The sequence below is a fragment of the Bolinopsis microptera genome, chromosome 5, assembly GCF_026151205.1.
Source record: "Bolinopsis microptera isolate Bmic1 chromosome 5, MBARI_Bmic_1.0, whole genome shotgun sequence".
In the NCBI taxonomy this organism is placed as follows: domain Eukaryota; kingdom Metazoa; phylum Ctenophora; class Tentaculata; order Lobata; family Bolinopsidae; genus Bolinopsis; species Bolinopsis microptera.
The window spans coordinates 10,463,492-10,477,460 of NC_087076.1; the positions used below are offsets into that span (position 1 = coordinate 10,463,492).

The 13,969-nt window shown below is 38.0% G+C and overlaps 1 protein-coding gene across 1 annotated transcript; it reads right to left on the reverse strand.

Moving 5' to 3' along the window:
* Positions 1-5,927: 5,927 nt before the first annotated feature.
* LOC134815939 (cyclic AMP receptor-like protein A) lies at positions 5,928-7,036 on the reverse strand. The gene has a single exon (XM_063824552.1). It carries the CDS (start codon positions 7,025-7,027, stop codon positions 5,960-5,962), a length of 1,068 nt encoding a protein of 355 aa, XP_063680622.1. The 5' UTR covers positions 7,028-7,036; the 3' UTR covers positions 5,928-5,959.
* Between the last annotated feature and the right edge of the window lie 6,933 nt (positions 7,037-13,969).

Genomic DNA, 13,969 nt, shown 5'->3' on the forward strand with positions numbered 1-13,969 from the left:
CGCAGAACCATAATGATGACCAGGAATAGGTATGATACTGAAGCAAAATGACAATCCCCAGGTTACAACGTGAAATAGAAGCTCCAAGCACTTGGGCCTATTCTGATTGAATGTGAAGACCAGCAAATGAACTACAATGCAAAGAATGATAAGCCTCTGAGAGAGTAGGCCCCAATTCATGAAGAATCCAGCAACTTCACAGGAAATAGTGCTATCACTAATATATGGGTACACTGAAACGGCAGAGATAACAAATGTAGGAAGTAACAGATACATTACCAGCCTTTGGGTGAACCGAGTGTATTTTTTATATACTACTATGATAAATAGCACTAAGAAACACCCCAGTGCTGAGAGGGCAGCTGAAGTTGTTCTGGCATAAAAAATTGCTCTGCATTTTGGATCGCTGCTGTGAGCTTGATTTACTCCTTCTTTTTCACAATCAATGAGCCAATTGTGTGGAGCTTCAGTTCCTTTCATGTCATTAACAAATCTGCATTGGAGTTACTGTGAATCACCTACAGACACTGACTGTAATATTAATGTATACTGGTATTTTATTTTAATACTGCATTAAATAAACTTAAACAATTTAAAGATTAGGGGTCGTTCACATTATGTAATCACTGAGGGGGAGAGAGGGGGTTTATAAATGATAACGCTATTGTAATTTTAGCAAAATAGCCATTCATGTTACATTTAAACTGATTACGGAGGGGGCTGGCCAATAAGGGGTCGTTCACATATATTACATACCTTACTCGGGAATATTATAGCGGGTTAATTTATGACTGGGAAAATTAATAACCGGGAAAAATATGGCGGAATTTCCCAAAACCCGCCAAATTATCCCGGTCATGTATTTACCGGTGGCCGACCTTTCAAGTTTTTTTTCAGAGGTCAACAAATTTTCAACCGAAATTTCTGTTTTTGTTACTTGTTAAAGAAGTTATTTCAATTTACAGTTACTGATATTACTCAGAAATAGAAAAAAAGACACGTCTAGTATTTAAAGGAAAATAAATCTATAGCAATAATAAGTCAAATCTTCATTAAAGCGTATTCTCATTCTCATTATCGCTAATGTCCCCTCCATTATCATTATTGATATCCCCCTGCTGCTGACCGTCAAATTCGAAGTTGTATTGTTGTCTTAACAAGACTTTCATTTTGTCCGCTAATGGGGCTACTGCTCTGAAGGTCAGCCGGAGCTTAATTTCCTGCCCACCGCTTGGTATTGGGGAACGTCTTGGCTTTGCATCTTCAACTGCTCCAGTAATCAATCCACCGTGGACCATGAAATAGTGGCACAGTTTACTCACTTCAAGTTCATGGGCAAGAAAAGTGAGAATCACGGTCCACCCTGAAATCTGATTTCTATAACCAAATTGTGATTTTTATAACGAAATTATGGTAGCAACCGCCAATAAAGTTACAGCCCTCCATCCACTGCGTCAAAAGTCTTCTCTAGCACATATGAGACTTCAGGTAAAATATGATGATCACCACCCCCTTGGAACCCCATAATCTGAGTCGGCGGGTTTTTTTATGACTGGTAAAATGTTTGACCGGGAAAAATATGGCGGAATCTTCCAAAACCCACCACTTTATCCCGGTTATAATAATCCCGAGTAAGGTAATCAGCCGAGGGGGAGGGGTTCCCAAATGATTACAGTTGATTACGGGGGGGGGGGGGGGTTGGCTGTTGATGACGTAATCAAAATTTTCTTTTTTACCCTCTAGAATAATAACAATTTGACAATATTTTAATTCAAATTCCACTCAATTTCACTCTGATAGTGATCAAATTTAGGAATGGATCGGGTATCTGGCTGCTAAAGTAAGTAGTTAGGAAGGTGCTTGACCCGATATCATAGCATTTAACAATGATTTCGGCTCATAATGATCGGGGTAGCATGAAACGTAGAGAAAAGTGTTTTCCAGGGAAAAAACTTCAAGTTCAATGACAGATCACAGATGTTCCAAAAAAGTTGATGTTACATGTCAAACCATACTCCAGTTTCTCAAACTCTAATTTACATAGAAACCGCTAAGAAAAATGCCAGGAAATTTTTACAAATTCACAAAAATGTATCATTAGTTTAATCTCAATAAATCAGACATTTCAAATTTGGACCAAAAGCCCTAGTATATCTTCTATATGTATTCTATGCTGAATATGGATGAAAGGGGGGGCTCATGTTTTTTGGACTGCACAGACAAAAACGGGCACAAAACATGAGCCCCCCCCCCCCCCCCCCCCATGAAACCACAGATAATCAATTTAATCATAATGGTTACTCTAGTTCTCCAAATAGGTATCTCCTCCAATTCTACTTGTCAGACACTTTCCAATGATTTTGATCATAACACATTAATTTTAGATACAATTCTTCTTAAAATGTTATAGATTTATCTTTAAATTATTAACACTCTTTGATATAATAATATTTATACCTGATATACTTATATGGAAAATATTGCAGCTATATTTATATTCTACTAAACCACTGAATATTTTAAAGGTTTCCATAAAATGTCGACAGATTCTTCTTTCAACTAACATAGTCAAATTCAGAATTTTCAGCCTGCTGGGGGGGTACCAATGGCATAAAATGGCATAAATGGCATACGTTTTATGGCATAAATGGAAATTTTTATTGGCCAATTCTCCATTTATGCCATGAATTTAGGTCTTCATATTTGACTTTAAATTCGCAAATTATTATTAGTACTTGAATAAGAGACATGTTTCATGCTTTATAACGCTTGGAATGATCGTTAAAGATTCATATGACAAATAAATAAACTAGAAATGTATTATATCAAAAATGGCATAAATGGCATACGTTTTATGGCATAAATGGAAATTTTTATTGGCCAATTCTCCATTATGCCATTTATGCCATTGGTACCCCCCCAGCCTGCTGCTGCAGTATGTGTGCCAATACCAAACAAAATTTATTTACCATGATCTTATTTAACATGCAAAGTATAAGTTCACATTATATATACCTTACTCGGGAATATTATAGCGGGTTAATTTATGACTGGGAAAATTAATAACCGGGAAAAATATGGCGGAATTTCCCAAAACCCGCCAAATTATCCCGGTCATGTATTTACCGGTGGCCGACCTTTCAGGTTTTTTTTCAGATGTCAACAAATTTTCAACCGAAATTTCTGTTTTTGTTACTTGTTAAAGAAGTTATTTCAATTTACTGTTACTGATATTACTCAGAAATAGAAAAAAAGACACGTCTAGTATTTAAAGGAAAATAAATCTATAGCAATAATAAGTCAAATCTTCATTAAAGTGTATTCTCATTCTCATTATCGCTAATGTCCCCTCCATTATCATTATTGATATCCCCCTGCTGCTGACCGTCAAATTCGAAGTTGTATTGTTGTCTTAACAAGACTTTCATTTTGTCCGCTAATGGGGCTACTGCTCTGAAGGTCAGCCGGAGCTTAATTTCCTGCCCACCGCTTGGTATTGGGGAACGTCTTGGCTTTGCATCTTCAACTGCTCCAGTAATCAATCCACCGTGGACCATAAAATAGTGGCACAGTTTACTCACTTCGTGGGCAAGAAAAGTGAGAATCACGGTCCACCCTGACATCTGATTTCTATAACCAAATTGTGATTTTTATAACAAAATTATGGTAGCATCCGCCAATAAAGTTACAGCCCTCCATCCACTGCTTCAAAAGTCTTCTCTAGCCACATATGAGACTTCAGGTAAAATATGATGATCACCACCCCCTTGGAACCCCATAATCTGAGTCGGCGGGTTTTTTTATGACTGGTAAAATTTTTGACCGGGAAAAATATGGCGGAATCTTCCAAAACCCACCACTTTATCCCGGTTATAATAATCCCGAGTAAGGTATATCTCTACTATAATTCAGAGAATTATTTATGTCTGTATGTCTGTAAGACCGCCCAGGTGCAAATTAGATGAAAAATAGGAATTTAGGTAACAACCAAAACGTTCCATAGCAACGGTGTTTTAATCCACACATGCACGTGCAAAGATTGTTTTAACGTCATTTTGATCGGTTTTGTGGTAATTACGTTGTGTTTAAAGTGTTTTATATTTAAATCGGCTGTATCTTTGGTTGGGATGGATATTTTTTGATGCGATTAAAACTTTCTTTCAAAGAATACTACTAGCTTCGTCCCTGTTACCACGGGCTTTCTAGTATAATATATAATAATATAGATATATTATATATTGTTAGTCAGCCACAACTGTCAGTAAAACAACGCCTTGACGCCTTGACTATATATATATATGGGGGGGGGGGGGGGGGGGTAATGACTACCAATGGAGACTTTTGGGGACTAATGGGGACTAAAAATCGTGGGGACTAGAAGTCAACTCGTTGACGTAATTCACCATTTGTCCCCAGAATTTTTGACAGTTATTTATGGTTTTCAAGTTAGACTGCAGTTAAGCAGGAGCATTATAATTCGAACAATTGAAACAAATCAAATTGGCGGGCAAACGATCCGTTTCATGATATGTGTAAAACAATACCAATCATCAGTGCCAAATAGAATAATTAATTGTAGCGCTATGACATGTTGCTCCTTTATAAAATAATTTTTATCGATCATGAAACATTTTCAAAATTATCAAAATTTACAACAACAACAAAATTCTAAACAGTTTATTATGTCCGTCCAAAATTTAGAATTGTCTATGAAGTAAGGAAGTATGACATCTTTGGCTTTTAAAGTTGTATACTGCGTTGGCCTTCGTGTAGTGGTAGAGGAAAATTCTTTACTGAGTTCCGTGAAGCTGGTAGAATTAGGATCCGTATTTGGGAGTTAATTGTTGATTCTGGTTATCAAACGAGAGTGCTCAACAACGACGAGTCCAAGGAGCATAACTAATAAATAGTTGTTGCTTTGTTTCAATTGTTCGAATTATAATGCTCCTGCTTAACTGCAGTCGAGCACTCTCTTTTGGGAAACCAAGCAACAACTATTTATTAGTTATGCTCCTTCGACTCAAATTTTTCTCTACCAACGCAGTATACAACTTTAAAAGCCAAAGATGTCTTACTACCTTACTTCATAGACAATTCTAAATTTTGGACGGACATAATAAACTGTTTAGAATTTTGTTGTTGTTGTAAATTTTGATAATTTTGAAAATGTTTCATGATCGATAAAAATTATTTTATAAAGGAGCAACATGTCATAGCGCTACAATTCATTATTCTATTTGGCACTGATGATTGGTATTGTTTTATACATATCATGAAACGGATGGTTTGCCCGCCAATTTGATTTGTTTCAATTGTTCGAATTGACATTTGAAGTCAACACGTTGTTTTACTGACTGTTGTGGCTGACCAAAAAAATATTATATATGTATATATTATTATATATATGAGCGTAACAAAGTAAACGATGTTATCGTCAAACTAAAAGTTTCATGGATGTGTGAACAACAATCTTCAGTGACACGCTTATAGTATGCTCCTAGCCATTAGTTGAGCACTTTGCTAAATGAGAAAGAAACGCCGTTGTATATATATTATATATATATAATATGTTATAACAATCATCGTGTATCCATCGCAAAAATGTGAATTTAAAAATCAAACAAACAGTGTAAAAATGTGAAAATCAAGTAAAAAAACTCTTCATACTAAAAATCATGACATTAAGAAATAACATAATTTTGGTGCGATACACTCAAGCATATTATGAAGATATAAAGGTTTTGCTTGATCACAACATCAGATCACAATAATTAATAAATGTTAAAACTTAATACAATTATATCAAGTCTATATCAATCAATGAAAATTTTATTAAGAATGTAATACATACTCCATGAAGAGATGCCTGTATTTTAATTATGATTTTCATACAGATAATATTGATAAAGCGAACAAAATTAATAATAGCCGGAACTTACTATAGGGCTAGGAATTCCCCTCATTCCATGTCACTCTCAGAGTCCATTGTCGCAGAATGCAGAGCAGAAGGATTGGTTACAGCACCACCAGCATAGGCAAAGTCAATGTCAGGGGCCTGATCATTTGAAGCACTAGATATTTGACGTTTTTGGGACGAGCTTCTTCTCCAAGAGATAATACCTTCCCAGACATTGCAGGGATGCAGTTGCAGGAGGGTTTCTTTGTTCATGAAGTACAACATTGCATTGCAGAAGCCCCACAGGGGGAAAACAATTGAGTGGCACAAGAACAGCCCAAATACAGGGTGTCCTTCATTGACCCAGTTTTGTATGCGATTTGCAGTGACCGGGATAGCTAGAATAAAATTCACTAGCGGGTAGAGCATCAGTGGATAAATGTACTTCTTGAAGCGCCTCTTTGTTTCTTCTACTTCTGGATTGGACGAGGACATTCCTTGAAAACGTCTGAGCAGCCTCCTAACACGAACTACAACAATGGTAAAACAAACAATTTCAATTGAAACACAACACCAAACCCAGATGTAGAAGCAACCTAACCTTAGCTCATCTTCGTAGTGTGTTACACCTTTAATCCAGCACCATACTCCCGCAGAACCATAATGATGACCAGGAATAGGTATGATGCTGAAGCAAAATGACAATCCCCAGGTTACAACGTGAAATAGGAGCTCCAAGCACTTGGGCCTAGTCTGATTAAATGTGAAGACCAGCAAATGAACTACAATGCAAAGAATGATGAGCCTCTGAGAGAGTGTGCCCCAATTCATGAAGAATGCAGCAACTTCACAGGGAATACTGATATCATCTATATTTGGGTACACTGAAGCGGCAGAGATAACAAATGTAGGAAGTAACAGATACATTATCAGCCTTTGGGTAAACCGAGTGTATTTTTTATACACTATTATGATAAATAGCACTAAGAAACATCCCAGTGCTGAGAGGGCAGCTGAAGTTGTTCTGGCATAAAAAATTGCTCTGCATTTTGGATCGCTGCTGTGAGCTTGATTTACTCCTTCTTTTTCACAAGCAATGAGCCAATTGTTTGGAGCTTCAGTTCCTTTCATGTCATTAACTAACCTGCAGTGGAGTTACTATGAATCACCTATTTACTACATTGAATAAAAATCACAAAATTCTAACAATTTGAATATAAGGGGGCGTTCACATATAATTATATAATCACTGAGGGGAATCTGGAGAGAGGGGGTTTATGAATGATAACGCTGTTGTAATTTTAGCTTTTTAGCACAAAAGCCATTCATGTATTTAAACTGATTACGGAGAGGGTTGGCCAATAAGTGATTACGTAATATTATGTGAGCACCAATTTTGTCTATAGACACTAACTAGACAGTGATACAAGTAAAATTGAAAACTCGAAATATTTCAATTGTAAACCCAAACTATAAATTCAAGTTAGTTTATTCAGCATTGTCATGCAAATTGTTGCATTTTTAAATATCCAAAACGTTTTAATACATTTTTACCATACCAATCAAAATTGGCTGTAATAAGCTAAGATCTAGACAGCAAATTAAAATGAATTAATTGCATTATCACCTACTTTGATTTGATGTAGTTACTATTTAAAGCTAAATTCATGCATTAAACAGTGTATGATTAGTAAGTCACCTGCTTATCTATTCAGGGATACCATCTATTTAACATTACAATCAGGTATTATCTGGTTAGCAGGAACTAAAAACAAAAATGACAACCGAATCATTTTCATTACACACATATTCATAAGGCAGCATCATAATATATATTTACACACATAAGCTTTCAAAGCTTTTCATATTAAAATGTGATTTGAATTATTCAATAAGTTATTATATCAGATTTCACTAAAATTTGAATCCGCATGCATACTGGATCTAGAAAAAAAGTAATGTTCAGTTACAGTATATATCAACTTTAAATTTTAGCACTAAAATGGCTAAACGTTTTGTGCAAAATTGGACTTAGAGTGTCATTATATTATTGAAAATACCTTAAAAACGAAAAACTCGTCAAAAATACTGAATCAAGGCAAACATGTCTAAATGTCGAATAAAAGCATGCACAATGCACATGCACTTGAGTAAATGACGTCTATGGGAGATGTATTAGGTAATCCTGAGCTCTATCTCAGAATCAGAAGATATACTGCCATAGTGACACATGCTGTAGATACTCCCCAATGTAGTCTTGTTCCAATAATCGATGCTGTAAATTTTTACGTTATAATAACACTCAAAATGAAAGCCAATTCTTAAAAATTTCAATTTAACATGCCATGAAGTAAAGACTGAAATCTTGTATTTATTCCTTGATAATATTTGACAGTTGATTTTAAATACAGTTAATTATTAGTTGTGCTTACCTTTATATAATGCTCCAAATATTCCATTCTTTTCTGATAGAAATATCTGTCTTAGCCTAGGAACAGTTCTAATGTATGCACAAGTACAGATCACCAATAATATAAACACCACCACCCCTTCAAAGGAATACACTGAAAAAAGTTGTCAAGTTAAACTATAGTTTTAAATTCATTAGTCAGGTCTCATTATATTAACACTTATAATAATCAAAAATTACAACCAGTATTGATTCAGAAGGTTCGCTTACCATTGACCATTCTGTTTTCACAATTAACTTTTTACTCCCAACTTTATGTATTATCTTGTCTCTACTCTTCGATAAACTATCGGCACATCACTAAATAAGGGTCAATGTGTCAATTGTTAAATGAGATGTTAGTAACCCAGAGGCGGCTATTGAGGGTGTCTAGGCGTCTGTGGACGCCCTAAAATTATTATCTGATGGCTGGTGATTGAAAATAGAAATAGTTATTAGTAATAGTAGTCGGAAATATCTAAAGGCAATATAAAGCTCTTTATTCACTCAAACGTTCGAATGTAAGCGCATGCATGATCTTTGTGAAATTTTGTGTTGTAGGGTGTCCAATCCTCGTTTTGACAACTAAGCCGTGCAGTTTTAACACATAGTTAATTATTATAAACGGTACAAAGCACATCAAGCGCATCCACTACAGGTAATTTATATAATTTGATCGTCCAGGACACCTTGCAATTTGAACTATTGACTGCTATGATACTGCGCAGCTGAGATCGTACACGTGTGGTGTCCTGTTTCACCCATGTTATAAGTTTTTGTTTTTGTTTGCTGTCGCCTGTGATACATTACATACACGAGGCCCTGTGTGTAACTGTAATGTACTTTGGAATAATTTAATTAATTAATTAACTCTCTGCTATGGTAATGGTATTATATATATATATATATAATATGGTATATTGTATGCAGTCATCGGTGAATAGACATCAGCAGTTTAGGGGGAGCTTGGGGCGGCCCCTGTTGAGCGAAATAAGAGGATGAAATAATTGGTTGGGGTCGGGTTGGGGCTGGGGGCCAACCCATCGCTGGCCGCTGCCCAGCAGTTGACCAAAATTTGAAGAATGAATGAGCAAAATTATACATTACAATTACTAAAAATTGCACATTCAACCAGGTCAACTTTCAAAAGGACAAATTTCAAAAAGTCAAATTCGTGATCTTTCAGAAGGGCCTCCTTATTTAATCCTCAGTCACGAATCCCCAATTATATTTATACCCAATTATTCGTCAAAGTCGATCACGAAGCATGCTAAATCACTCTACACTCGGTCTTCAAGATTAATCTAAAAGGGCCCCGACTGTTGAAACCAATTTGAATCGAAGTAGTTTCGGACGCTGATTCCGAACAAGCATTCGCACTTTTTTCAGTGCGATGGAGGTTGCATAAATTACTCAACTCAAATAGAAATTTGTTGTATCACGTTTTGACCCCCATTGTCGTTTCACTAAGCGTTTCTACGTTACAGGGGGAGCCGCGCACTCGTGCGCAGTGGGTCATACAACGTATTAAATTGGCTGATTACGTAATATGTGTGATATTTGTGAACGACCCCTTACTATTTAGGTGATCTAACTAGAGCCCTCGCGTTTGCAGTTTAACGGGTAATATACTCGTAAAATATTTATTCAACATATTAAATATATTCCAACATGCAACATCCAAGACCGTCGACGAGTCCAACTCACGTAGTAGTAGTACGCATAGACACATGGCTATGTGAACTAGTCCATTACTCGCTACTCTCACTTTGCACTAGCGCGATGCGTTACTGGACCGCGCCACGCATCCAATATTCTGCCGTTTTCTCAGAAAAGGCAGTAAGTCCAATTTTTCGAAATATGACAATATTGGTATCAAAAATTTCAGTGGAAAATTCTCTACAACATGAGCTACATATTAATGTATAGAAACATTGTTGCATGCAATTTCTAAGGAAGTAAGTCCCAGTTGAGAAACATTATGTTCGGTTTTGGCCAATTATTTTCTGAGAGAAGGACGTAAGTCCGGACTTACTGCCTTTTCTGAGAAAATCTTGAAAATCTTCTGAGATAAGGAAGTAATTCCGTGGACTTACTGCCTTTTCTGAGATAAATTATCTGTGATAGGAAGAAGTAGCTGGACTTACTTCCTATAAAAGCATGCTAAAAGCGGAATTTTAGAAAGCGATTTCCCAAAAAGAACATAACTTTACTGCCGATTGATATTTTCGCTTGAAATTTTCAGAATCGATGTATAATTACATTTCAACTTTACTTAAGTGATCAAAATTTTCATTTAGGCCTCAAAAAAAATTTGATGGCCGATTTTCAAAAACGCCGGATGTATTTTATTTGCAAAACATAAACATTGGAGCAGTTATTGAGCTGTTATAATCGCAGAGAATGTTTAGTTTAGGAATATCTTTTAGATCAAGTTCATTTTCATCAAAATATCGATAAGATATCATTTAATGCACTGAAATCTTTCAAAATTGGCGAGTTTGCCTAAATAAGGGCATACTACTATTCAAAAACATTTATTATATGATATGGAGCGATTTAGATTTACCTAATTGTTTATATTTGACAATATAATCCAAAATACATAGATCCAAACCTCAAAAATTTAGTAAAAAGCTTGGACTTACTTCCTTCTCAGAAAAATATTGAACAGAGATTTTTCTCAGAAAAGGAAGTAAGTCCAAGTTTTCTCAGAAAAGGCAGTAAGTCCATCCAGTATGAAAAATAAGCTCGATTATTTGGCATAAAAATGGTTATATCTAAGCTTATGGACGGCTCAAAGCTTTAATTTTTTTGACAAATTAAAATTTGACTAATTATTGATAACTCAACGTGTTTACTTTTGATCTTACGCAAAAAGTAAACGGAGAAAAAACCATAAACGCAAAAGTCGCAATATCTCGAAATGGCAAATATGGACTTACTGCCTTTTCTGAGAAAACGGCAGTATTGACACACGCTGCAACCCCTTTTGATCGCGCGCGAAGCGCGCGCGGCCGGCCGGCGTGCACGCTTCGCGTGCACGAGAGGTATACAACGTGTAGCAAATCCAATAATGTTTCTCTTGTATCACGTTGCGACCCTCACGGTCGTTTCACTGACGATACAGGGGGAGCCGCGCACTTCGTGCGCGGCGGGTCATACAACGTATGACCCATGCTTCTCGCAACCACTTCGTTAGATCGGCAATATGCTCCACTAGGCCTCGCCGAGCTGTGTAGAATTTAACGGGTGATACTCGTAAAATATCTGTTCCGTATATTGGACCGTCGACGAGTCCAACTCGGCGCGCGTCCTGGTAGGTTGTAAACCTACAATGTAGAATTGACACCGTCAATTAAAGTTCGGTGAAGCTGCTTAGGGGCCCGGCCATCAATTTAGGTTACTGGGCCGCGCTCAGCCTGTCATTCCGACTAATCTCTATTATATTTTGGTTGTTTATGAACATGATAGCCTGAGCTCCCCAGGTACCTAACTATTGAGGACGTCCACCAAAATCCTAAATTTTCAGCTAGACCACCCCTACCCCTGCTCTGACCACAAACCAGACAGAGGCCACAAGGGTGCCATAGTGCAAAGAAACTGCTGCTAACTGCTACTAACTGCTGCTGTCGCGCGCCATTTGCAGGAGTCAGCAGCAGTTTCATTGGACTATGGCACTTCACATAGCCATGTGCCTACGCGTACTGCGTGACGCGCTTGTTTCACTTTGACGCGCTTGTTTCACTTTGCCGCCTCCGGCGGTCGCGCGCTACTGCAAGCGAGAGGGCTTTGTCATACGTTGTATGACCCACCGCGCACGACGTGCGCGGCTCCCCTCGTATCGTCAGGTGAAACGTGGGGGGTCGCAACGTGATACAAAGAGGGCTCTGGTTAGAGCAACTATGGCACCCCTGTGGCAGAGCCCTTCGATCATACAGTACGATCGTGGATACATGGCTATATGAACTTTTCTCCAGCTGTGCTGTCCGAATTTTCAAAACCACCCGCTCTCACGGACATCTGGATTTTAATTCCAGGCTACTTATAAGAGTACAAATCTGAAATAAAACCAACTCAAATTTATTGTTAATCATAAGTTAATGAAATTTAACATTATAAGAGTTAAAATAAAATTCAAAAAGTTGAAATAAATTTAACTTTTTCGTTTATTCTGCCAAAATTTCTTACCTGGGGACCTCTTGTAGCGCGATGCGTTACTGTGCCGCGCCGCGCACTTAATAAGGCTTCTCTGGCTAGATCGGCGAGATGCGCTACTGTGCCGCGCCGAGCTGCCATGAATTGACATCGTCAATTAAGGGGACCTCAGGCTATTATGTTCATAAATAGAGATTCGGTGGAATGACAGGCTGAGCGCGGCCCAGTAAAAAATTTCTGGACGTCCGGATTTTAAGAAACCACCCCCTGTGATCCCCATTGTCGTTTCACTATAGTGTAGACCCCTGTAGAGTTTCAACGATACAGGGGGAGCCGCGCTCGTGCGCGGCGGGTCATACAACGTATGACAACCTCCCCCAGCCCCCTGTCCGAAATTCCAAAACCACCATGCACCCCTCCCTATTTGCCTTGCTCTATCCAGAGCCCTTGCAGTAGCATGCGCCCGCCTACCTTTACTTGTGTGTGTTGTGAAATTGAAACAAGCGCGCCCAAGCACATGGTTAGGTTAATTGACGATATCAATTCATCTCAGCTCGGCGCGGTACAGTAGTGCATCTCGCCGATCTAGAGATGTCGCTGTGAGAAGCCTCATTGAGTGCGCGGCGCGGCACAGTAACGCATCGCGCTACAAATGGTTAGGTGAACTTTTTGCCGGACGTCCTTGTGCTGTAGTATATTAACATACATATTGCAATTGTATCATGTACTTCGGCTTAGATGGTCAAGTGGATGGTCCCTTAGCAAGTTAAAGCATTGCTACATTGCTCTAATATAACTAGAGCCCTCGCGTGCCACGTAGTACACGAAGACTCATGGTTATAATTATGTGAAATTGCTATACGTTCCATTGTCCATACATTTTCTTTATGCTCTACCCATGTGCCTTCGCGTACTACCAACTACGTGACGCGCTTGTTTCGGAAGACACATGGGTTATGAGTGGACACATCCTAATCCCGTGCGCGAGAAGAGCAAATTGTGTCAAACTTAGCAGTGTTTAACTGTCACCAAGATGTAACTAGGTCTAACTTTAACGGGTACGATACTCGTAAAATATTTGTTTTAGGACCGTCGACGAGTCTAACTCGGCGCGCGTCCTGGTAGGTTATAAACGTACAAGGTCGAACGGAGAAATTAGGTCTCACGCAGGAATTAGGTCTTACGCAGGCGCGTGATATATATAAATATATTAAAAGCCGCGCCTGCTTGAGACCTAATTCCTGCGTGAGACATAATTTTCCCTTCGACCTAGTTACATCTTGGTGACAGGTAGGTAAAATTTCCCTGAAAGATGAACAACAAATGATCCCATTCCCAATGACTCACTTTGCACTTTACCTAGTTGAGTAGTTCGCCATTCTCTTTGCGCGCATTCGTTTTCAGTTTGATTTCTCCTTATAAATATAATTAAATCTTCGTGCCCGATATTATTATTACATGTGTTC